Below are 27602 nucleotides of genomic sequence, written 5' to 3' on the forward strand. Positions count from 1 at the left end.
CAAATGAACAACCATTCGCATCACCCCATTTCCATTACAGAGAAAAGCAGAGCAGGTTTCTTCAGCTCGTACATTTAGGATAAAGCGTGCAATGCTTGGGAATCTCAAACAGCCTGTAGTTTACCAAACAATTACGGTTTTACGTGAAAACCTTGAATTTATAGCTTTAGAGAAGCTGACACCAACACCATGGCCTGTACAAATGTATTGCGTCTATCGAATGTTTTCATCAAATTACTTTCTCACTTGATGCAATCAGCTGTTCCAAGGCCGGTTTTAAAAATGAAATGCCAAGTTTAGAGCACTGTACAAAGAAATTGCTGATGAACATCATACACCACCGAAACAAAACCACATAACTGGTTAGGTAAATATGAAATGCACAATCCAAGTTTTTGGCTATAATAAAAATAAAAATAAAAAGTTTTTATTTTTTTTAAAATGTACTTTAGTCAGCATAAATTCAAAGACACCGATTTCACTGCATACTTGTATTACTCCGTCATTATAAACCATAAAAATAAGTGGTGTGTATAAGTCAATATTCCACAGACTTTCAGATCTGGCTCCCTTTCAACCCACAGGGAAGTACGGGAGAGAGGCATAACATCCCCCTTTCCAGAAAGTTCCCCGATGCAGGAGAGGGGCTCCCCATTAGAGGGGAAGCACATAAGCCTCCATTGGCTGTGAATAAGCTACAGCGTGGGTGCCGGACCTTCAGCAAAAGCCACCGTGACTGTCGTATTACAGCAACCTCCCACAGTTCTGCTGTCCTCTTTAATATACCCCTCCGTGCCGGGCACAATCACTGTTAAAAACAACGGTGGGCAGAGTACAGCAGCAAGACGCATCCGTTCGTCTCTGACTCAACGCCAGTAGTTCCCTGCTCGGATTTCTGTATCCTACAGATTAGAAACAGCTGTGTTTAAGGCAGGTTTGCATTCCTTTATGAAGTATTCAGGCAACTGTGTATACTGCACAATCCAAATTAAACAGGAGGGCAATGACCACAAGCAAGGATTTATTACAAATAAATTAGTTTGGAGGCCAAACTTCTGTAAAACAGAAAGAAGTGACAAGCTTCATTTAAACGCTCTCCAACTGAAGTTGATGCAGGTTTAAAAAAGATTGTTTTTAAATAATGTTTAACAAGCTTATCATTTGCTTGATTAAAAATCTATCAAGTGACCAACATTCTGCATTTAATACCATCACAAAGTGAAATATGAATCACATTCAGGAAGACGAGGAGATGTCCAAATGAAAACGATTCCAGGGGGGACAGGTTTGTACATTGGAGGTGTAAAATCAGAGACATTAAAGATAACATTTCTATAAATAGATAAGTCAACTATAATTCATTATTGCAATTCGATTAATCAAAGCAAGAGGCTGTTACAATATACGGTACCAGGCCAGCGTTACATTTTGTCTTTAAGCATATTAGGGAGGGCAGGGGGGTCTATGGTCTGCAAAGCCGTGGTATTGGTCGGGGGAGAAAGTTGACAGGAGCCAGAGCCAGTCAAATATTGAGCTGACCTCACCCCCAACCCTTCGACTGGCTCTCTGTATCTTGGTCCGTTGCGAGATGCACCAGTGCTCACATCCAAACAGAAACATGGGAAAGGCATGGCTCACCCACTGACTTCCAGCCATCCTCGGCGTGACTGTCAGATATTTAACCGCATCCCCATCACAGCAGGACTTCATGTAACGGCAAACCGGTAGCGACCATTTTGTTTGTTCCGAAAAGTAAAAGAAATGAAAGGACACCATTCCCCCCCACAGCATTCTTCAGTTACAACCTGCAACATCTCCTTTCCTGTACTCAGCTGCCCATCCTTGACTGCCATGTAGGGTAAATGTTCCAGCACAGACGTGCTTACCCTTTATCCCATTCTTACACCATAGATGTCCTCAGGCCTCCAGAATCAATGGTTGACCTTCGTCGATAGGCTGGTGGTGGACCTCCCATAGTTCCATTATGTAACCACAGTCAAAGTCAATAGGAGGAGGCCAGATTCCCAACACCAGCTTTCACAGCTGGCTTTTTGTTTCAAAGATTTTACAGACAGTGTTCAGGACAACACTGAGCCAAACTGAATGCACGAATAGTACTGTGCATTTAACTCAGCGAGTACACAGTAATACCTAGGTCATACTTCAGCTCACTGCCTACAATGTCAAACTAAATCCAAATCTCACTTTCTATTTGGAATGCTTACACAAAGTTTTATTTCACCTTAGTAGAAAAGAAACGCTTAAAAAAAAAAAAAACGATTTTCTTCTGTAAAATATGTTGCGAGTAAGGTAAAACTCCAGTGCTCGATTGTCCAACAGCATTTCATGCAGCCCTTTGGGGAAGAGGGGTCCATACTTTCAGCCAATTCAACGCTCCTTCTTTTGGGCTCATTAGATGTAAATTAAAATGGAGGCATTATCCTGATAAGACAAACTTTCCAAATGTATCATTGCATAAACAACACCGTGCGGAGGCCAGTAATTTCTGTATTCCACTTATTTAGTTCTGGGAGCACAGCATGTGGGAGTGTGCGCAAGTGGGCTGTCGACATGAGTTTAATCCCCAAGGCTTGTTGATGCTTGCTAAAAACACAGGCAATGCTGAAAAGCCTTTAGTGTTGTCTGGTATACCATGTTCAAGCTTCATTAGACACTACACTGCGGAAAGCAAGCCTCTACTGCACTCCGGTGCTAAACCAAATACTCTTAATCCCGGCTTTGAATATATTGCAAATATTCACATTTCCACTGCAAAGATGGGGAACGGGGTTATGCTATATTGTAAAGTCCTACAGTAACTCAGGTAGCAGGTAGAGGTGGTGTACACCTGGAAGAAACAGGCATTACATAAATATTCATCATGTAGATGAAACTGTATTTCACACTAACTCTGGGTCAAGTCATAGCACTGCAAGCCAGAGCTGGCCATGACACAGAGGGGCATGACTTTCTGTAAACTGGAGCTTGTAGGAGGACAAGCCTTCCTTCTGCAATCTATTTCACTATCTCTTCTGATAGTGTTGACTAAAAATGGATTTTCACACAGCAGATGAACCCACAGGGCAAATTTAAGAACAATAATGCTGACAATGTTTCCTGAGAACGCAATGTAGAAATAAAGCTTTTTACACAATATTTTAATTCCCGTTTCTTTATTTTCTCTTCCCATTTGGAAGCCCCCCTGTCATAATTGTCATCCTGTCCGTTAGCTGTGACATTGTTTGGCAGTCCAGTACTTGTGTGCTCCAAAATGTGTGTGTATGGCCAACCTCCAAATCTTTTCCGCTCTGCAGCCCACCGGCAGTCGGTCCAGGAAGGGAAGAGGCACCAGAATGCCCAGAGCATTCACTATAGCATGACCAACTTGTCAACCTTGAGGAGCAATTGTGTTCCCCGCCATGAGCAACCCACAGGGGTGCTACCCACACTACTGATAGGCTTAAGTGACCGTCAGAGCCTTTCCTAGAAAAGCATTTTTAAAAATCCCATTCTGGTATACTGCCCTAACAAATTGACCCAAATGAAAAATCACTCGAATGATGCAATCCTGATACCTCACAGGACAATTGTGAAAATGAGAATTCAAACATTTCCTTGAGGATTACAGACATTCCGACAACTGTCTCGGATTACAGAGAACAGCAAAGAAGGCCATCTTCATTCTGATATGGAATTTGCAATGCTGGAAAATAACTTGGTTCCAAGAACAAGACTTTGAGATGGTTTCCGAGGAAACACACCACCAGCAGACAGCCCCACGGCTAGCTCTTTGGCAATGAGGACCAGCTGATGAGCAGTCACATCAGCTGATCATCATCTTCCTCTAAATGCTTCCTCTCAGTCCTATTACTGTGGGACTCCATACATCATCCCCATAAAGGTGGCACTATCCACACTGTTTTACACTATTTTATCCCCGTGTTTCAGATTAATTCTTTTTGTAGAGGCCTTCAAAATATTCCTTTTCCAGTACATTGAGGAATAAAGCATGAACAAAGTTTATTTATTTTATTTTTTTAAAAGGTTCTTTAAGAATGTGTAAATGTGGGTCTACCTCTCTCAAGCACAAGTCTATCAGTAGAAAAGACTACCAGGGCACTACATATTTTCAGGTTGACCCCTACTTTAATGCCAATGGCACTCCAAATAAATCGACACAAACCCCAATTTCCAGTTTTTGGGTGCCACCCACCCCTTATTTAAGAGCCAATATATCTCTAGAATGCCAAATCCAATGAGGCCAATATTTTGGATGTTCTTTACTGAATATATAAAGAACATTTCCACAAAGTTTGAGCAAAATTCGAGAGGTCAACCACGCCTCTGGTTGATTTTTCACAGAATGACCCACCAGACAGACGTCAACACAGGTATCCAACAGAATAGGACTTTGTCTCCTGCACGCCTGTATCCAAGAGATGATCCAAACAATAACATCTGTGCAGTATTCTTTGAAAAAGCAGGCTTGTGTTGCTGCATATCTATAAATTTTATTAATTTTTGGGAAACCAGGTAGTGCAGAAGGCAAACCGTCAAGCTGTATACAATTTAAATCCTGCCATGTTCATTCCATACCATGGCACTTTCAACACCCATCACCAGATTAAACCTTCTCTGCTTTGCCCTTATGAATCAAGTGAAAGAATATGAAAAGAGGGCTAGCCTTTACATTATAAACATTATAAATATCAGTGGTCTATTGTTGCAACAATTTTCACATTCTTTACATTTCTGACTGATAATTACTTTGATAAAATACGACTAATCTTAGTGTGGGGGTGTAGCAATTCACCACAGCACCTGATTACTCCTGCTCAAACTAAGCACAACAGCATTATTTGGTAAAGTGGTAAAGTGGAGCTATTGGTAAAGGTGTGCAAGGCACCACATAATAATACCTATTTCATATAGAACTGAATAAGCCTCGTTATCGTTAAAATGTTTTAAAATGACCTGTTCAACGTTTTAGTTGGCAAAATGTGTTTTAAGGTGCCTCACAATATGCTAGAATAACAACTCATAAGCTGTTTGTTGAACGATTTCGGGCAAACATTACATGGGTAGTCCTACCGCAGGGCTGTGCATAATTACCCACACACAAATAAATGGAGAATATTTTTACAATGTTTGCTTTCCATAGAGTTTTTACTATCTGTAAAGACAACATTTCAAACAGCCCTACTGGCATACTCAGCATTGCCCATTTTAACAGGAAAGACACTCAGAAGATTTACTTTTAGAAACTGGCAGCTCAGTTGACTTGTTGTCATTGGCACATATTGTGCTGTCCCAGGCAACAAGCAATATGATTATGCAAGACGCATGAATGACTCAAGTACATTTGCCATGCGTGCCAAAAACACAAACTGCAAAAATGCCACAAAAACATAGCCTGAATTGAATGCCATAGATAACATTAAATTTCCCCCCCAAAAATGCTATGTATTCATATTCAAATATATACCTCCTATCCAGTACCATCCAAGACAAATTGGTATGTGGTAAATGATGAATATTTCATGCAGCCTAATTTTGTAGAAATCGAACATGCAACCTGTTTCTAAAGATGTTGAAAAAAATTTGGATGTCGCGCTTTAGCCTTTAGATCCCCAGTTTCCCCACTTGTTCATTTTCTATCTAAAGGGTACCTGAGCTTAGCCTCTTACCTGTTTCTGTAACTTAATCTAGACCTTTCCAAACTAAGGGTCTAGATTAAGCTGATTAAGCTGATGCAAGACAGAACACAGCTAATAGAACACACATTTTTCCCTATTTTCCAGCGAAAGGTGACGACAGAATAAAAGTACAGCTAGCCTTGACTGACTGACCCAACCTGATTGACACAAACCGCTGCAACACCAAAACTGCTGAGAATGGGCCCTTGGCCCAGCCTGCAGACAACATGGGACAATAAGAGAAGCAAGGCAGGGACGTTTCGACTCGTTTCAGAACAGGGTAACAAGCAGTGTCTGGACTCATCTCTTCCAAAACCTCACTACCAGAGCAAGCAGGAGATCACCAACAGGAAGCCTGGAGGCAGGAAGCAAGCCTCCATTGCTGATAGAAAAAAGACGACAATGAAGCAACAAGTGGCATCACAGGTTTTTTCCAGCTAGAAATTGACATTGTGCAATTAAGTTTCAAAAAGAAATGGCACATTCCAAACTCATTCAAATGATTGCATTTCAAGAAAGAAAGAGGCATAGTTACCATGAGATGCAAATTCTTGCAATATTCACAGAAAGAGCATGAGAGTCCCAAAACATTGATACAGTATTGAGCATGGTTATTTTGGTTACTATGTATATGAACACAGCAGGGCTTAGCCTACATCTTGCTGCCTTTGAAGACTAGACTGAGAAAGATATAATTTTCTTCAGTCACTAACAGGCACACATTCTTCTGCTACTTGGTAACAATTCCAATACCACTGCTGTCACAAGTCGAACAGATCAGAGGCAGTCGAGTTTTATCGAGATTTCATAATCACTTTGTGGATTTGCAACAAAACATATGGTAGCCCTTTATGCACATTACTGACAAGAAAAGCCCAAAGGGGGTTAAGCCTGTTTTATCATCAGTGAAACTCTGCAGAGCGTTTCTCCCCAAGGTTGCATTCTTCCCGCTGTAAAACGAAACTTCCTGCAGCACCTGTTTTTCGTATGGCATCCCACCTCAAAGGACTGACACACGCTATTGTTGCTCAGCAGCTTACAGTGCATCTGATAGGATCAGGCCCTCAAGGCCAGGGGTGAAAAGGAGAGAATGAAGAGAAATGGCTACAAAAATATGCAATGACTTAACCTCAAAACTTTTCAAAAAAAGGCCTTGAATTACCACAACACACTGAGGGCAAAAGGGGAAAACAAAGGGGGAAAAAAATACACAAAAGTCTTTTGTTGCATGTTTAATATGACACCAGTAATAAGACCAATTCAATTTTTTGGTTATTTGGCTATTTCTCAGCTTCCCTAGTAGCTAAGTGAAAACTCCCCCTTCCCGAGAGGAATTCAAAATGAACATTAATGCAACACTGATTTTTCCACATGATAAACATAGCAGTCGCAGGGAATTCTATAGAAATAGGTTACGGTTCAGGTGAAAATAGACACTGGGAAAGGAAATGGGAATCTATTTACACCAAGCGTTCTGAGTGACAATTAATAAACTGCTCGCCAGACTTCAATAAACCAGACCTAAATACACAAAGTCATGAGGAGCTAGGCCTATAACTTCAGTCATGCTCAAAAGATAGAAGCCGCTGAATCCAAAATAAGTTTCTCTGAGGAGTACTGCACAGGAATGTGTGTATTTCCACAGCAACAGAAATAAGAGACAAATCAACAGGATTTACACAGATTGCACTTGTTTACAAAGAAGCATGTGCAAATCCAAACAGACACCCAGTGTACCACACTCGTTTGCTGTACCTAACCATTTATGCTGCATTAATGACCTTTTTGTTCAACTTTCCTGCAAAATAACAAATCAGTTGCATTACAGGTCACAGGTACAAACAGCAGCTAGTGAAGTTGCGAGTTAATGCAATGTTGGACATTCGTTAAATATTGAATATTTGTGGTTGAGGCAAGTTTCCCCCTCATCACTGTAAAGAGCTTTGAGAGTCTAGAAAACCGCTATATAAATGCAATGATCTCCCAATCTATCCATTTATCAGTCTTAAAATGCATTCAATTTGTATTATGTTTTGCCAAAATATTCCACCCTCACCACCTCACAGGTTTAGAAGGGATATTGTATAATATAGTTTCTGCAGTATTTGACACAACTGCGAGAAATTTTTTTCTAAATGCACTGGTACACAAAAGGTTTAATGATCATGGAGCGGGAAGATGGTTATATTTGACATTTATAACTTTGTTCAGCTACCAAAAAAGGAAGTGCCCCACATAACCCCAGAGGCAGACTCAGAAATCGCACTGACCACAAAACCCCTTTCAAGCCCCATGCCGCAATAACACAGAGTGGTGAAAGAACAGTAAAGTACATGTTGGATTGGGCATCTGCTTTAAAAGGCTACTCGGCATTCAATTTGAGATCTTTTTTTATTGTTGCATTTAAGAACTAGCGTTTGTTCATCGTGTGCAACTTTGTTGATCCAAAAAATTAAAACTTTTTGCACAATCATTTAATCATTACAATCACTGAAAATCAAGTCTTGTTTTAGTCAATTGTATCAGTGTTTATATCAACACACAATGCTGATAAGAATGGGTCAACAGGAATAACTCTAGTCATTTACTTTAGTTTCTTCATTTGGACTTCTACTTTTCCAGGTAGTTGGGTAGTTTATTACCTGAAATGTAACCTGTAGACCTAGGCTGGTCGGTGGAGGATGGGTTCCCCCTCTATTTTTCTGCTTCCCTATAAGTGTCTGTAACAGTATTCTGTAAAAAGTGCTCTACAAATAAAAAATGTATTTGATTTGATTAGTTATTGTTAGATTTCATGGGTGAAAGATAACTGCAACCAAGTAATGGCTTTAGTCCGCTGGGTCACCACCACCTCACACAAGTGGCAAAAATTATGCTTTATAAATAACGACATATTTAACTGAAATCTAAACGTAAGCATTGTGAAACCAATGCACTGTGTGAGGAATTATTAATGACCTTTTGAAGATGTATTATTTGTTTCAAAATTCTAAGTTAGTGTTCTAGAACTTGCTTTCAGTTACCAGTGATCGTAACATTACTATTATAATGTTCAGTAAAGGAAATTATAATCATAACTAATTAGCTATGTGATCTTACACATTTAAGTATCAAATGTGAAATCATACAAAAAGATAATGAGCGAGCTAATTATCTTAAACTAGACCAAGTTAGCTAGCTAACAAACTAATGTAACCTGTAATAAATACTCACGGGCCATCTTCTACGTAAAACAGGCAAATCTTGCACCGATACATACCGATCCCGACAACTGAATATATACGGTAGCTTAACTTAAAGCAAATCTAACATCAAGACCTAGCTAGCTTGTCTAGCTAGCTAGACAAACCTAACCAACTGATCAGCTAAAACGAACGTGCATCCTGTTCTCCAATATAGTTAATGTATTCGCGAGCAATTGTTTGCCAAGACAGCGTTAGATGGCGTTCCCCAATTCATGCAAACGGGCAGACAACTTGTCAAATAAAAAGTGAATGAGTACACGTTTACCTGCCGTTGTCTCTCCTACCGGCATGCTAGTCAGTTACGGCGCAGAAAAAAACAACACAGCAGTACTATTTACTAGCTGATCACTATTTTGCAGGAAGGTGCAATGGAATCCCCGCAAGCGCAGTGAGCCAGTTTCATCGATACTCTAAGGCTATACTGGGGGACACTTTGTAGCAAGCAATTAACGGCCCTTTAACGCCCTGAAACCCATCAAGGGAATTGCTTGCTTCTGTGTGGAACTCAACCGACGCAACAGTTCAGCGTCATATGTGCACCCCATCAGCAATATATAGCAACAATGTTGAAAAGGTATTGGAAAATAACAAACATAATTAACTGCAACATATTTAACGAGCCAACTTGTTTTTGTAGCTATCAATTTGTTGGTAACAAGAAACCAATAAGGCCATTGCATAAAAAAAAGAAAAAATACAATTAATAATTCTACAGATTCGTGATACTTTGCGCACAGTCCTGCACCTACCTTACACAGGCAAAGCAGTAAAACACACGACTTGTGGCTGTTTCTGGTTAGACAGCTGGGTTAAGACTATTTAATGTAGGCGATATGCTTACCGTAGCCAACTATATTTTACTAGCTACAATATACGGCACCATCGCTCGCTGGCTGTTTTCCTGAGAATCTGCGATATATTTTCATAAGCCTCTAAGTGTATCAGTCCAGAACAACACTGTTCTCTGTCGTTATAAAATTGCTCTTGAATGAAAGCTATTCGCCGAAAGCTTTACCAAACGCATTTAAAACAAAGTAGACACTCACAGCTGCATCTCTTACCAGCTACGTATCCCGCCCTTCTGACAGCGAATTGCTAGCCTGGGTGCGTTCCAAATGAGCGCTCCGTCGGCTTCCCTTGCGAGACAGCCCACACACACGAGCCAGCCGGAAGTTCCGCGGTTGTCATTTTACGGGGTGTTCCAATTCTTCTTCGTAGGGTTTAGCGATAATGTATTGGCCTAACACGACACCCCCTATCGTCTACAATCGACGATAATAAGCGTCCTTTTCCAGGCAAGTTTGCAAGAACTCAAAATGTTTTACTTTGAAAAATAATTATTATTGCCCCCACAGTGCATGCGATATGTTTAAAAACATTTTTTTTTGCCCATTACCAGACCTGTGACAGTTGTTTCGCTTTTCCCATGCAAATGAATGACAAAGCGATTTTACATTAAACGTAATTATTACCTATTTAAGTTTTTTGATTTAATTTACAATAATGTTTAGGAGTGCCAATAATTTTGACACCTATGTTTTTCAGAAAGGTTTTCCCATATGTTTGAACATACCATATAGATTACTATTTGTATTGTTTATCATATGCAGCCCTTTCCATATGCATTAATAATTCTGGAGCTGACTGTATATGTTTAAATTCCAATTCATATTTGAAACCTAGTTCGCTTGGTGACGTGATGGCCAGTGAACTGAAGCTCCCTCCTCATTATATGATCAGGTATGGATATTGTCCTTAACTGCACTCTTACCCATGCAATGAAAGATGACCCTACAGGGGCCCTAAATATATATTATCATCAACCATAAATGTAAATTATGAGATGCATCTTTCCTTGCCCAGAAATTACATGGTCAAGAGCCAAAGCTAGTCCTATGTTTGTATAGACAGATTACCTCTATAAATACAAAACATTACATTTTTGTATTTGTGCTAATACATTTTTCTCCAATACTCTCAGGTGCTGAGTACAATTTTATAGCCAACACCTCATTTTTTCAGCCAGTAAGTTTTTGCTTCTTGTAATATGGACCAGTAGGCTATGCTTTATCTTAGCATGCACAAAGAGAACAATTAGATAAGTTGGAGCCTACATACAGCGACCAAAATGTCCTTTTGAGGTACACTGTTCAGAAAACAGTGGAAGCACAAGGATGGAGGTCACTAGGATGGAAGACCTCACTGACCACACGCCAACTGCCTGGCATATGACTTTTTTCAGCTTGTTTATGTTTGTCTTCAACAGCAGACTATTGAATGTTTGAAGAATTACCATCTGATATAAACAGTATTTTTCTTGCGGTTTTTCAGTCATCAGATTATTCGGAAGATTGCCAAGATGGCGGATAATTGAAACCCAAAAACAAATTAATCATCCAACATATAAATTCACAACCAGGGCAGTATGCGATTTCCACATTCCTGGACAGTTTGAGACTGTGGGCAAAATACCCATAGCTCTCTTTTCTATAATAGAAGATATTTCATGATGATGAAGTTGTTTCACAATTGACAAAGACACAAGGAATGTGTGCTGATAAGTCATTTTGATAGGTGTTTTGAAAATAAATTATCCTCAGTTTCAAAGGAATGTTTTAGCCACAAATTAAAGCAAATAGGCATTAAAATAAAAAAAATAAAAAAATCCAAAACCTTCTTGGAAAACTTCAGAGAGCGTACGGAAATACCCTTTTTGAATTATCAGTGTATGCAGTTTTTTGTTGTTGCTGTTATGGTCTCCTGCCCCCCTGTGGTTTGTATTGAACGTGTGCTTTTTCCCTGCTTGCTTGGTATTGTGATGATATATACAGACATAAAACATTGAAATTATTTCTAGGAAGTCTGATTAGGTGTGCCTAATCACCCAATTTCAGCAAGTATAAATAATGACTAAGTATACAATGTGCTGTAATTTATACATGGTAAGACTAAAATGTATAAAGAAACCAAAGAAAAATGTTTTTCCAGATGAAACTGTTTACTTGCTGATTATAGCTATAGCAGCAGCTTTTGTGAAGGGATAGCAGAAATGTCTGTGAAAAATGTTAATTATTACATTGTATAACATTGTAACATTAGTATGTGTTTGCATGAACTTTTAATTTATCCAGTTATCCTATGGTTTGTTGGAAAGTTCATTATGAAGCAACAGCTAAAGTCATCATCTTCAGAGGAGCAGAATTTGGCAGACATGGCAGCATTGGCTTCATTCCAAAGCTGTGATGTGATCAAATTAAACTTGGGGGCTGCCACAATTGAGTCAATTCATGGATTTTTTTTTTTTTAATTCATGTGAACTTTTTTTAAAAGGATTTTTCACAAAGCACAGCTGAACTCCTCTGACGGCACACCAATACTCTGTGGCACACCGGTTTGGGAAATGCTGATGTAGATTATATTGTGTATGGCGTCATTAAAATGGTTGCCATTTATATAGCGCCATTATCCAAAGCACCGTACAATTGATGCTTATCATTCACCCATTCATACACACACACACACACACACCAATGGTGATTGGCACCAACCAGCTCGTGAGGAGTATTTTGGGGTTAGGTGTCTTGCTCAGGGACACTTTGACACACCCAGGGCGAGATCAAACCGACAACCCTCCGACGGCCAGACGACTGCTCTTACCACCTGAGCCAATGTCACCCCTAATTTGCATGCAGTTTTTCACCAATCAATTGTGCTGCAAATCCGGCTCATTATTCAAATATGTGAATGCGCTTGTCACTACAAGTCCTGAATTCACCATAGGGACTGTACATGGCTGTCTCAAAACTGAGGTAAATGCAGTTGTGTCCTATATGGTTGTATAGGCAAGAACACATCATCATGAGTTACTAACTTGCTAAATTAGTTATCAATCACTCTTTGCTGGTTTTTATATTTCTTTGCATTGTTACCAGCCTTATACCTCCTCATGTTCTTGTGTAGTTTTTTAGATTCTTCTACAGTTTGTTGTTTTTGCAAATCTCTTCAGTAAAATACTTTTGCATTTTACTTACCTGGTTCCTGAATCCTCTGCATTTGTAACAGTTAGTTATCTAGTTAAGCAAAATATTAATATCTGCCAAACTCAATTTGTATCAAGCCTATCAAAATCCCAATGTTAAAAAACAAATTAGAGAGCCTGTAAGCTAGCTAATTCAATTCCACGATTTTGCTACAAAAGCTATTTTACAACATGTCACAAAGCTATTACATGAGCAGCTTCAATATTGGCAGCATTCCATTGGGCACAGCAACATGACAACAGAGCTTAAATACAAGAATTGGTGAGCAAAATTAACTGAGAAGACCTGTGCAAACGAAACTAAATCAGTGATACAATACCGACACACAGTAACAAGACTGGGACAGGCAAAAATGATACACAGAAACATGATTCTGGCAGCCTCTTGTGGTTCCCAAGTGGAACAGTGACACAATTCTCAGTCAGCAGTTACCATAGTTCACTATGGGAAATGGTCAAAATGTCCCTCAAATCCACATCAAACATGTGGATCAAGTTACCCAGTGATGATGGCTCAGGCAGTAAGAGCAGTCGTCTGGCAGTCGGAGGGTTGCCGGTTCGATCCCCCGCCTGGGCTGTGTCAAAGTGTCCCTGAGCAAGACACCTAACCCCCAAATGCTCCTGACGAGCCGGTCAGCGCCTTGCATGGCAGCCAATCGCCATCGGTGTGTGAGTGTGTGTATGAATGGGTGAAAGAGAAGCATCAATTGTACAGCGCTTTGGATAAAGGCGCTATATAAAATGCCAACCATGATGGTTTAAGGATAATTATTGTTGTCGTCATACATTCGTTTTACGCCTTTATGCCGCTCTGACGCGAAATCACCGTTCACAGCCGTGACCAATTTTCTCAAAAAGAGATCCTTCTAAACTGATACACTGGGCAATGAGTCCTCCACAGTTTTGTGCTTTGTGGAAATAAGACTGAGTCAGCTACAGTAGCTAAGCTGACAGCAGATGGTGACGCAGAGCTGAAATGTAAGAGCCAGTAAAACTGAAGAGCTTCTAAGGGGTCTTCAACCATTCTCTCCAGGGCCAGGGCTCCAGACACCTGATCCAGTGCTAAAACAGTGTAGTTAATGTAAACTACATTACTACTACTATGACTAGTACCTCTAACAATAATAATAATAATAATAATAATGATAATAATAAAAGTGTATTTTCTATGGCTGTTAAATAGTTTTTGCACTTTCTATGGAATTATATTATATGAAACGAAAAATAGACCAACACACACCATTTCCTGAGGTAAATCACCGATTATCTACTTTCCAGATGAGCCACCATACTATCCACTGCTTGTATTGTGTACTATTGGGATTAATGCAGTCATCTAGTCTGACACCAAAAAAAACAAAAAAAAATTGAAAAAGGAAAGTGATTTTTTAAATGTAGTTTATTAAAAGGATAATTATGAAAAAAAAAATTTTTTTTACAGTGTCATTGAGATAACGTAGGCTAGAGTTTTCTACTATATGTTCAAATGTTGAGTGTAACTTGAACCCACGGCATTGCTGCCACCTGGTTGTTCGTAATATTAAGTGCAATTTTGGATCCAAATCATTCATAGTTAGCTCGCCTTAATTAATAAGTGTGATTCATGCCTGCCTACACTTTTGCGCGGTTGTACAGTACGAGTACCGACTCACCCTGTGACACTGCGTTCGTGACTGTATTCTGTCGTCATAGAAATTCGGCAGCTGCGATTGGAGCGGAAGAACAGACTGTTCATTGCTGGCAGTGAACTTACCCTTCATCACTGAGCACCCCTCACGCTTCCCCACACTCAGTAGCAGGGAAGGTGTGCAGACAGGACCGGTCCAAACTCCGCTCGAGATCATGGGACTCACAAGTGATCCAAACTTCCAGAAGCTGGAACAATGGTTCAAGGCTCATGCTGCAAGTCTCAATATGAGGCAGATGTTTGATGCAGACAAGGACAGATTCAGCAAATTTAGGTGAGGGCAAAGGACCAGTAGTTTTGTTCTAACGCAATTTAATTAAAGTGGATCTATTAAAATCCTTACTGAAGTAAAGGGCGTTTTGTTTGTTTGATCTGTTTTGAGAACCATATGTGCAATCAAATTGTCACTGCTCATTTAACTCCAAGTGTTTATATGAATGTAACAGAGTTAGATTAGGGTTGATTAGGGTTGGCTTCAAACTGTTCTAATGCGTTATTCGTAAATTGCGCAACGGATCAATTAGCCTAATTCATTTCTACTGCAGACATTATGTTTATTTAAAGAAGTAAACAGCAAAATTCGAAACTTCATAGCCTAACTGTACGAAGCTAAATAAACGTTGAAAGTGGATAGCCTATGTCACACCGTGGCTTTGCCGTAGAAGGTTTCCTATTTTTGTAACAGGGCTGGATGTCAGTTTAACGCTGGAGCACATCGCTATCTATCCAGAGCAGGAGGTAGCCAGTCAAATTGACGCATGAATATAGCACTATTTCACGCGTTTAAACTGTAAAGTTACTCTATGGTTTAGAGGCCATATGGTTCAAGACAATCAGTTTAATCAAACCATTTCAGTAAACGTAACTTTTTTTCCCCCGTTCTGATGTATGGTGTACAATATAGGCAAATTAATATTGAATTGACTGATGAATAGGTCTGCTGCATGTAATTACAACTAAACTTTGCAATAAAACCACCTGACCTGTCCATCAATCTATACCCACAGAAAAAAATGACATGTTGCCATTTTGCTTCCTCTACACACAGTGCCAATCTAACTACAGACGATGGAGATATCCTGCTTGATTATTCAAAGAATCTCATCAATGAGGAAGTTATGCACATGCTGGTGGACCTGGTAATAATACAATTGAGTACTTTTATGCTTTTCTCAAATACGGAATATCCAGTCCCCTTTCCATCACTGCTACACCAGCTGTTGATTAAAAGGCCTAGACTGTCTAGCACAGGTCATCAGAATTGAAGTCAAGTAGATAGTGGTGTGTGTTGGCTTAGGCTTCTCAATTTCAAATAAATAACATCATATTCCAACTGTGACTGTTTGCAGACAAGCTAATTTCATTGATCATTACTTATTTTGCCTGAATAGAAGGCCTGGCCTATTAACACATCCACACAGTTTTATTATGTTTTGCCAGAGGACTTCTAATTCCATATGTGTAGTCACAAGGGTCTTCTTCTTTAGAAATATAATTGGATTTTGGAGGACAATATTGTATTGTTTCTGAATTGTCAACTTCGACACTGGCTTTAGCTAAACAGTTTTTAGTATTGTGGGGTAAATCTTTGTCCTTAGATATGCCAGCAAATTTCTATGGTAATTTATATTTCTATGGTCAATTTCTATGGTAAATTAATGAAGAATCATGCTATTGACAATACAATAGTGATATAGCATTTTTGTGTTGAAAATACAGAATCGTATGTGTGAATTGTGCACTCACAGACTTTGGTTTGGTCTTGCATAGGCAAAGTCGAGGGGTGTGGAGGCTGCCAGAGAAAGAATGTTTGCGGGAGAAAAAATAAACTTCACTGAGGTAGATATGCCATAAGACTGCTTGCTATCTTCATCACACCCACTTTCCTCTTTACACAGTAACACTTTAAGTACCTTCAGATCTCTATCACTCACATTTAGTGTGATGTTTCTCACTAATCTCAGTATCTCAGTATCTCTGTATTTCATGCTTAATCTCTACCTGGAATCACGACAACTATGGTCTGTGAGGTTTTGTTCTGAGAACACACCACTGACACTGACTGAAGGAAAACGTACTCCATTTTGAACACACTTCCTTCTCCCCAAGTTAGAACTCCCCGCTGGGCTTCTTGAGTTAGTGCTGTCCCACCTGTGTGTGCTTAAGCACCACTGGACTTCTCTGATGCACTCGTCTGTGAGCCAGTGGTTACTTCGCACCCTGCAGGCCACACAGTAATACTAATGTCTTTGGATGGGAGGAAATAATGCCTCAGTAACTTGAGGAGTCCTGGTCAACTGAAATGGACCCTATGCCTTGAGCGTATATATAGTTGTCCCAGCACTGTGCGCTCCTGGTTGTAGTTGGCTTACGTCATAGCTGGGGCCCACCAAACCTGTGTCCATGGGACCCAGCCTGTGCCCAAGCTGAGAACCTTCAGAGTGTTAGCCAGCTCAATCAGCATGTTTTCCTTTAATGAATAAATACTACAGAAGTGTGATGTACTCTATCTACAGTATACCATAATATGCAAGCAAACAATTTTCCCACTTCAGTCTCTGATGACAATTTTAATTTTGTGTCATATCCATATTGTATGTAGCAAGTTCATGCATGTTTCATTCTCTTTTATAAGCCACAAAATGGGCATATATGATGATGTCATAACTACATTTGCACAATGTAATACTTTTTCAGCTACTGATGTTTTAGTGGAAACTGCTTACATTTTTTACTTTCAGTAAATTTTACAGTAATCATTTTGATGCCTGTTAAAAATTATAATCTCTCTTTTTAATCTTTTTCCAAATACTATGTGTAATAAAATGCAAGACACAAGACGCTTATTCTTGCAATATTTTTTATTAACACCAGTGTGGAAAGGCAATACGGACCTGAAACCTGTATGTTTCTTCGGTAATGTCTCTTCCCTTCTGGGTGACTGTCTATACTTTCATGTGGGAGTAGGGTCGTGCCGTGCTCCATGTCGCTCTGAGGAACCGCTCCAACACACCCATCATGGTCGACGGGAAGGACGTCATGCCCGAGGTCAACAAGGTCCTGGAGAAGATGAAGGGGTTCTGCCATGTAGGTAGAAATTGACATGGGAGACACATCTAACTTAAAGTTTCTCTCTGTTTCTCTGTGAGTTGGTCACGTGTAAAATGTTACATGGTAACATGCTGGGTTTTAGAATTTGGAGGGCATCTAATCTTGTATCTTCTTGTATTCAGAACTGTAGTTCTGTGGCAGTGAATTTTTTTGTTTGTTTGTAATAGCGTAAGAACATACCACATATTAAAAAAATATTAGAACTGTCTTTATAGTAGAAATCATGGCCAGATTGAAATATGGACTCTGTCTTATGGAGGACCTAAAGGAACTAGTACTGTACCTGTCCTGTACTGTAATGTTGATACCTAAAGGTACATAACCAAAGCCAGTGATCGTACAGTGTATTTGCTCTGTCTCTTGTGCAGAAAGTGCGCAGTGGTGAATGGAAGGGCTACACAGGAAAGTCCATCACAGATGTTGTCAATGTTGGCATTGGTGGCTCTGACCTGGTGAGAAGACATAACTATTCTATTTAAATATTCTATAAAATTTTCTAGAACATATAGCTTTTACATAAGATTTGCATTTGTCCATGTCGATCTGTGTTTATATGATAATGCATTGGATCTCAAATGTATAATTATTTTAAAAAGCATAATAATAAAAAAAGATATAATGGTAAAGATAGCTTTAACAGTTTTGATCTGCACTGTAGTATCTGCACAGTGTATCCAGCTGTTGTTTTGTGCACCTATGTATCCCTCACTAGGGCCCACTGATGGTCACCGAAGCACTCAAGCCCTACTCCAAGGGCGGGCCCCGTGTCTGGTTCGTGTCCAACATTGACGGAACGCACATCGCTAAGACCCTTGCTGAACTCAATGCTGAGACCACACTCTTCATCGTTGCCTCCAAGGTAAAACTCAATATTGCGTTTATTGCATCGTGCATATGCTTTTCATTGTAGGTATTTTTGCATATCCATTTGGTGGATGGATAAAATAACAAAATAACTTATTGGGTATGGTGTACTAGAAACTACTCCCTTATGAGTACATCACAGAGTTATGGACTATGCTTAGTGATATGAATGGAGGCACTTGGCTTTAGTTCTTTTGATATGACAATTCACATTTAAGAAACTATAGAACTAAGTAAATAATTTCATCGCTAAATATTTAACGCAAATACAATATCTTATGTTAGCAGCATTAACATTATACATTAGAAATATATATTGTACATATACTGTAGTTCATAAGATAGAAACAAAACAAACATATAAAACTTATGCAGGTGATTGAACCAGTGGCTGCCATTACATTATTCCATCAATGCTAAGGTTGTATATTTCATGCTTGTGTTTTCACTTTATGCCTTCATAGAAAACAGGTGAAATGCACATAATGATAGTGTGGTTACAAATTGTTTTCAAACAGTAGTAGAAAATTATACTACATTTCACCTGATAAAACATGCTGAGCTCTTGGGGTTTGAAAGTTTCTCAGTTGTGCACATTCATTCATAATAACCAATATGACGATGCAAAAATCTGAAATCAGTTCATTTTAAGACGTAATAATAATCTGAACCTTCTGTTGGTAGGTTCTGAAATATGTAAATGTAAAAAGTTGTATCGATAAATATTCTTCAGTAAATCTTACCATCTTTTCTGCTGTCTCTGTGTGTCACATTTTGGTTTTCAGACATTCACCACTCAAGAGACCATCACCAATGCAGAATCTGCCAAGGAATGGTTCCTGGCAGTAGCAAAGGATGTGAGTGTCCCAACCATCTCAGATCACAAGGCGAATCAGAGGGCCTCACCTGAAAGAAACAATGTTATTAGAATTAAACTTACTTATCATTTATCCTTATTTCACAGCCATCTGCAGTGTCCAAACACTTTGTGGCTCTCTCAACCAATGGAGTGAGTATACTTATTTGTGACATACGACCTTTAACTTTCTTTTTTTGTTTCAACAACTGTACATGACTACAACACTCCTGGCTACAATACTATTCATCCTGGTGTATTCTCTTTCTTTAGCCCAAAGTGAAGGACTTCGGGATCGACCCTGAGAACATGTTCGGGTTCTGGGACGTGAGTCTGATGATGCCCTAACTACCAAAACTTGCTGCAAGCACCAGGCTTGAGGAAGCTTTAGGACATTGCTATTAATAGTGTAATCTTTTGACCTGTGAAGTGCAGAGAGGCAGACAGCTGCTGGGTAACCAGAATCCCCTCTCCCCAGGCCAGTCTGCCCCATGCATGTTATTATTGGGTGCAACCTTCTCTCTTGCAGAGGTCACTGCAAATGCTGGGTTTCACCAAAAGGTCAGAGATCTACTTTTAGCTACATTGTTGGTATTTAAAGGGTAACGGCATTGAACTATCGTCTATCTCATTTTTTAAACGCATTTTTATCATACCAGTACAATTCATGAACACAATCATTGTTTATGTATAGTTCATAAGATAATATGCTAAATGTGTTTACAGATGGTAGAAGGCTAACCTCCCATTTATTTTTTCTGGGAATAAACAAAAAACATAATGTACTGTATTACAGTATCTTCTATAGAAAACAACTTAATGGTGGAATATTAAAAATAAAGTCGATGGCCTGAATTCATTTGTGCTTAAATTTGACTAACAATGAATTGCCAAATGTTCATTCAATTCTTTGCAGAGTTTGGCAAGTTTGGTAACCACCAAAATGTATTTGCCAAACTGTGCTTGTGAAGAATGAAATGACCACTTGGATTTTATCATTAGTCAAAGGTGAACACTAGTTGATTGAATCCAGCCAATGTGTACGTACATTTGACTACAGTTAGTGAGTCCTGAGTGCATCTGCCTCTGTAACTCAATCTGTCCTCCTCTCGACCAGCTGTTGGTCATGCAGAACTTTCTGTTACATGGAGACAGTACTTACAGTGTCACTATGCAGTTCCATTCTGAGACTGAATTTAAATTCAACACACGTCAGAAGCAAACTCTATTTCATTAATTCACTAAAACCCAAACACACAATTTTAATGTGACTGTAAAGCATACAGGGCAGCATGGATGGTGCAATGGGTACCATGTTCTCCCCGTGTCTGCGTGGGTTTCCTTCGGGTTCTCCCACAGTCCAAAGACATGCAGGTTAGGCTGATTGGAGAGTCTAAATTGCCCATAGGTATGAGTGTGTGAGTGAATGGTGTGTGTGCCCTGCGATGGACTGGCGACCTGTCCAGGGTGTATTCCTGCCTTTCGCCCAATGTATGCTGGGATAGGCTCCAGCCCCCCTGCGACCCTGTTCAGGATAAGCGGGTTAAGATAATGGATGGATGGATGGATGTAAAGCATACATATTCTCCCCCTTTTGATTTACTTAGTAATATCCAGTGTTAGAGCTCAGAGAGTACACATTGTCGCGTAGTACAAATACTCTGGACTCAAGAAGATATGAGAATATAAAGTCATAAGTACAGTACATATGCATGCTATACAGGCTGTAAAAGGCTGAAGACTGTAAAATATCTGAAGGCTAATGGTTAAAGCCTTGTCTGCAGTGAGGCAACTCCACACTCAGGCCTTGTTTCTGTCACAAGCAGCTAAGAGCCGTGTCTGACAAGTGATGTTTATACGACAAGTGATGCTCTTAAACGAGAGAGCAGGGGAAGTTAAAAAGTGGATTGAGCTCAAAATAGTGAAATCCTGACTTTATGGAGCTGGGATGATAAAGATATACAGTAGTGCGGTTCCATCAGCTGAAATATTTGTTTTTTTTCACTAGTGGGTCGGTGGACGTTTTTCCCTGTGGTCGGCGATTGGGATGGCCATTGCCCTGCACATTGGTATGTGTTGTACCCTTTTATTAGTAAATATTGACGTTGCAGTTTGGAGTGGTTGATGTCTGCAGTCCTATGAAGGCTTCCTCTGGAGTAGAGACTGGAATAGCTTGTGCGTATTTGACTTGATTGACTGATTATTCTGTCTGCCTTGCAGTAGATTGATATTAAGTTCAAACAAGGTTTGCCTGACTCATTAGTGTTAAATAGTTTGATCGATTAGTTAATTCCATTACATTACATTATAGGCATTTGGCAGATGCTCTTATCCAGGGTGACGTAAATCAGAGTGCATACCCATAACCAGGGACTACTGATCTGAAAGAGGGAAGTATAGTTTCAAGTGCCAAAAATACAATAAAGATAAGGACTTGAAACTGTAGATTATACTACTGATCTGAAAGAGGGAAGTATAGTTTCAAGTGCCAAAAATACAATAAAGATAAGGACTTGAAACTGTAGATTATACTACTGATCTGAAAGAGGGAAGTGTAGTTTCAAGTGCCAAGAATACAATAAAGATAAGGACTTGGGCCTTGTAGATTAATCTGACAATGGATTAATCTGGAGGAAATATAAATGAAACTGAAGTTTGTACTTGCTTCTAATTGCTCCAAGCCAAATGAACACCTGCTAATTCAGTCACAGAAATCAGAAAGCACTAGATCAGTGAATCACTCACTAGATTGTAACATTTTTACACTATTAAATATGACATTGATTGCATAGTGAAAGCAGACTAGGAAGCCTGCTTCTCTCTTTAATGCAATGCTCCTGTTTTCATGCAGGGTTTGAGAATTTTGAGAAGCTGCTGAGTGGGGCACATTGGATGGTATGTTCCTGTGTTGCTGGCGAAGGCTGGAAGTCATTCCTTCCGATGCGACATGCACATCTTTCCAGAATGTTCTCAGCAAAAACCACTCTCCAGTCTTCTTCATTACCATGAATAGAATCTCACACCAACCACTTTGATGCAAACATAAAATGAATCAATAAAGAACAATAATATATTTTTTTTTATACGATAATATTCATATAATACATAATATCAATCATATAATTATTAGATACGGTGCCTGTGAAAGTTCAAGGCTCTATTTTGAAAAGTTGCGCTATTTCTCACTGCTTTTTCAATAGAGGTAATAGCTTTGAACAGTAATACAATATTGCTGTATGTTTGGCTGCACGGTTATTGTGAGTGTTAATTCATACACAACCGCGCCAGTGACTGTGCCCATTCATAAGATCTGAGTCATCTCAGCTGTTTGCTGAAGAACACGCGAAGCGTATTTAACCGAATCGACACGGGCTCCTGTCTGTTCGCTCTCAGGACAACCACTTCCGCACCGCCCCACTGGAGAAGAACGCCCCAGTTATCCTGGCCATGCTGGGTATCTGGTACATCAATTTCTTCCAGATGGAGACTCACACCCTGCTGCCTTACGACCAGTACATGCACCGCTTCGCTGCGTACTTCCAGCAGGTGAGCCCGTCGCTGGTGCTGTAACGTTTTCCAGCTCGCCAGCGCGCTTAGGAGAGACAGACAGTAGAATGACTGAGTCATGGCCTCTGTATGATGAAGGCCGGTTTTGAAACAGCTCAGGCCAGCTCCCAGCTCGACCTGGTTTAGATAGTTGACCAGTTCAGATCAGCTCCCAGCTCGAATGGTTTAGCTGGTTGATCAGTTGAGACCAGCTCCCAGCTTGGAATGGTTTGACCAGCTCAAGCTATGTTTTGAAACAGATGGTAGCTGGTTGACCAGCTCAGACCCAGGTATACCAAATTTATGACGAGCTTTGCCATGCTGGTTGACCAGTTCATAGTCAGCTAGACCAGTTCAATACCAGCGTGACCAGCTCAATTTTCAAGCTGGCATAACTGGACTTTACAGCAGGGTGATGGGCCTTGATTGAGTGAGATGAATTCCTTTGAGACATTGAATGGTGCGTTGTCGACAGGGAGACATGGAGTCCAATGGAAAGTACATCACCAACCATGGCACCCGTGTAAACTACCACACCGGACCCATCGTCTGGGGGGAGCCAGGAACCAACGGACAGCATGCATTCTACCAGCTCATTCATCAAGGTAGGGTACAGGCAGAGACACTTCACCGCTCAATCTAATGTGCTCCAGTCCAGTCTGATCCTCAGTCAAATACATCCTTGTTTCAAATACCTTGTTTCAAATACCTTTCTAAGGCGACGTGGATGCTGTAGTGGGTAGCACTGCCGCCTCACAGCAAGGAGGTCCTGGGTTCGAATCCCCGTCGGCCGGGGCCTCTCCATGTGGAGTTTGCATGTTCTCCCCGCGTTCGTGTGGGTTTCCTCTGGGTACTCCAGTTGCCTCCCACAGTCCAAAGACATGTAGTTTAGGCTGATTGGAGAGTCTAAATTGCCCATGGGTATGAGTGTGTGAGTGAATGGTGTGTGTGTCCTGCGATAGACTGGCGACCTGTCCAGGGTGTATTCCTGCCTTTCGCCCAATGTATGCTGGGATAGGCTCCAGCCCCCGCAACCCTGTTCAGGATACGTGGGTTAAGATAATGGATGGATGGATACCTTTCTATACTATACTATGCTGTTTTTATTTTATTTTTTATGTTGGGATGTTGACAATTAAATAAGGGTATTTTATTTTATTTTACGCTAGTTAAATTAGGAAAATCTTTCTAAAAAAATGCAGATATGTGTGTTAGCCAATATTAAGAATGTGTTTTTTGCCGACTGAAGAAATGACAGAACACATTGAGCCCTTTGTGTCTCTCCATAGGAACACGTATGGTTCCTGCTGACTTCCTTATCCCCGTCCAGACTCAAAACCCTATCCGAAACAACCTGCACCACAAGGTAAAACTGCCATTTCCCAAACCAACATGCAACTGACGGCTATGACCCCAGACCTGCAGGATGACATACAAGTAACAGTGCAGATGTAGTGTCACCCAGGGTCAGAGGAGTTTAGTCAGCCAGGATGTGTCAATGCTCGCCAGCTCCCTGGCCGGTTCATCTGGCGCCCACTGTACGCTTTTTCTGACTGGTGTCCCTGCAAGCAGATCTTGTAGACTGTTCTCCGGAAAGAAGCTGTGGCTTGATATCACATATTTTGGATGAGAGCATATGCCTGTCACCGCAGGTCTCAATCGATAGCTGAGGTTAGTGTAATGAGCAGGCCTGGCGAATATGACTGGCCATTTCAAATTAGGAGAAGAGGAGAAGGGTGGATAGATAGATAAATAGATAGATAGATAGATAGATAGATAGATGAATAGATAGACATACATTCTTATCACCACCTTCGTTTCATTGGCCTTTGCATTTCTACATTACCAAGATAAATGGTTTTAACTCTCACTTTATTACAAATATGATTCTGTTAATATTGTTCATTCTGTATAAATTGGTCCTGTTTTTGCAGCTAGGATATAGGTAATGAGTTATTTCAGGGATCCCCCTAAAGGTTTATGCTACTGCAAGTTGCTGTTAATATTGAACTACATTGGCTTGAAACAATTTGGTGGGTCCTTCTGTTCACTTATCGTCTGGCAGGATTCTTTGTTGTTTGGTGAATTAAAGCACATGATTCCTTTGCTTGTTGGTGTAGATCCTGATAGCCAACTTCCTGGCCCAGACTGAGGCTCTGATGAAGGGGAAGACCACAGAAGAGGCCAAGAAGGAGCTGGAGGCTGGAGGTCTGAGTGGGGAAGCCCTCGACAAACTGCTGCCTCACAAAGTGAGCCCTGATTCCGTTTTCAATCATGAGACTAACGGCTCATGACTAAGAAATAGAATACTGCCACCCCCTTGTGGCTGTTTTATGTAATGCAGTATGCGTCAGTACTTCATGTTCTGTTCATGTGCTGTGTTTTTGTTTTCCATTCAAAGGTCTTTCCAGGAAACAAACCAACTAACTCTATTATCTTCAAGAAGCTGACACCATTCATCCTTGGAGCGCTTATTGGTAGGTCAGAAACTGAAACAAACTAAATCAACCAATTATCACCCCTAACAATCCAATTATGTTTTGGAAGCACAGTGCCAATTAATTCTCCATTGAACAGTAAAATTGGAGTGTAATCCAATTGTATGCTGCATGATTGAAGTAAATTACATTCTTGGATAAACATTAGTGATGTTATTATGATGTTATTATTCTGACTGCTGGGCTCTTACTCTGTGCTCTGTTTTCTGTTTCTCCAGCCATGTATGAGCACAAGATCTTTCTGCAGGGTGTCATCTGGGAGATCAACAGTTTCGACCAGTGGGGGTGAGTGCCAGTACTGAATACAAGTTATTTATAGAACCCTCTATGGTAGGTTTGAAAAATGTCAAAGCTCCCCGATTCAATCATTTTGCCAAACAAAGAACCCCATGAACTAGACAGGGTCCTTTAGAGAGACACAGAGGAGCTATATGGAAGCCTTTCTTTTGGGAACACATGTATGTAGTCTCTTATTTTGTAAGTTTAAATGGATATTTCACTTTCTGGGGTTTAAAAAGAATATTATTTCAATTTGAATGTATGTTTTTGTGTATGTGTATTCATTGGCCCTGACAGTTTTTGTGCATGATGAAGAATGTTTTACGTATTTACAGACATTTCTGATTAATTGCCAGCTTTATTTATAATGGCTGGTATGGGGGAATTCTGGGGTTTGTGGTCTAAAGCAGGAAAACATAATTGTTGGTATGAATAAACATTATAAAATGAATTTGTTCATAATTATATACTCTCCATCGAATGATATCAATGCTGTACAAACTGCTTTGGAGTTAGTTGATGTGTACTGTCTTGTGGCAGCAACCCAATGCATAAAAGCATGCAGACATGGTCCATAGATTCACTTGTTGTTCAGACCAAACATCAGAATGGGGAAGACGTGATCTAATTGAATCTAATTGCTATTATTAATGTGCGTATCATTGACAAAGCTGTCCTGAAGTATATCTCCATCATATTTAAACAGAGTGGAACTGGGCAAACAGCTGGCCAAAAAAATTGAGGCTGAACTTCAGGACGCCACCGAAGTTCACTCTCATGACTCCTCCACAAATGGTCTCATCAACTTCCTGAAGAAGAACTTCGCCTGAGCCTCCCGTGCTGTGTCCCACTGCCCCATGCACAATCCCACACGTCGGCTGTTGGTGGCCCTTCTGTGGGAGCAGGAGCACACCTGCAGTTACCTGTCTCTGCACTGAGTGTCTGTCAGCTGTGAGGCTTGTGTAAGTCCACAACTGATAAAGGACATGCCACGTGGAAGCATATCGACATTCAGCCACACCTTTCACTTCAACATCGTGTCACGCCAAGAATAAATGTCAAATACTTTACACTATTCTTGTGGCGCGTCTTTTTCCCGATGCTACATCGGTTCTGTGATTCGTACTGAAGTTGGTGTAGATTGGCCCTTGACTAGCTGGATTCACGGTGAGTTTTTGTGTGTGCTACATCGCCAAACAGCAGCTGAATTACTGTACCGTATGTTGGTTGTAGTTTTGGATTCCACCACTAGATGGAGTTTAATACAGAGCCATGACAGTAAAAGCATCTTCACATAGATGGATTTTTAAAATTCGAATCTCTGCGTCATGCACCGCACAGAATTAACTGTGAAAATATTTAAATGACAGCATTTATAGCAAGAACCTATTATTAACAAGAGCCTTTCCAAAGGTATAATCAGGCTTCAGTGCAATCGTTTATTTGGGCTGTTAGTCACAGATCAGCACAATGCTGGTTCAGGTGCACATTAACCGAAAGTGTTTGTTGGAATTTAAAAATGTATTTTTCAAAATCCATATGGAATTAAAATGCATATCCAGGAACATGCAAGTGGGTGATATAAATATCCTGTTTACATGAACATATCTGGGTTCAGGCCGCGATATGTACTGACTCACGCGGTATACAGTGCGCCGGGAGAAACTGGAAAGCTCTGCGCCCTGGGTGATTTATGGTCATCGCTCAGCCGTTTGTCGTGCTTTTCCCGTGTCCGAGGTAAATTGGGGCCATGTGTGGCCTCTGGCGGACCCTGGGCCTGT

At 40.3% G+C, this 27602-nt stretch overlaps 2 protein-coding genes across 5 annotated transcripts in view; one reads left to right on the forward strand and one right to left on the reverse strand.

The window, feature by feature from the left end:
* Nucleotides 1-10114, reverse strand: part of LOC133130983 (granule associated Rac and RHOG effector protein 1-like) — a 31298-nt gene extending 21184 nt beyond the window's left edge. The window contains exon 1 of one of the 4 annotated variants that reach the window (XM_061246012.1): nt 10003-10114. The gene's annotated coding sequence lies outside the window, so the exon portion shown is untranslated. Of the gene's footprint in view, nt 1-9206; nt 9345-9782; nt 9933-9987 lie in introns of those variants that run through there. The other 3 variants (XM_061246013.1, XM_061246010.1, XM_061246014.1) reach the window with 3 other exon arrangements.
* Nucleotides 10115-14747: 4633 nt separating this feature from the next.
* LOC133131094 (glucose-6-phosphate isomerase-like) lies at nt 14748-26891 on the forward strand. The gene is made up of 18 exons (XM_061246229.1): nt 14748-14941; nt 15716-15806; nt 16438-16506; nt 17635-17754; nt 18147-18230; nt 18491-18637; nt 19428-19499; nt 19607-19651; nt 19772-19825; nt 21507-21567; nt 22350-22393; nt 22892-23044; nt 23520-23649; nt 24334-24410; nt 25165-25293; nt 25446-25521; nt 25761-25827; nt 26528-26891. The coding sequence occupies exons 1-18, from the start codon at nt 14823-14825 to the stop codon at nt 26649-26651; spliced, it is 1662 nt and encodes a 553-aa protein (XP_061102213.1). The 5' UTR covers nt 14748-14822; the 3' UTR covers nt 26652-26891.
* Nucleotides 26892-27602: the final 711 nt, after the last annotated feature.

The sequence above is a fragment of the Conger conger genome, chromosome 6 (genome assembly GCF_963514075.1).
Source record: "Conger conger chromosome 6, fConCon1.1, whole genome shotgun sequence".
Lineage (NCBI taxonomy): Eukaryota > Metazoa > Chordata > Actinopteri > Anguilliformes > Congridae > Conger > Conger conger.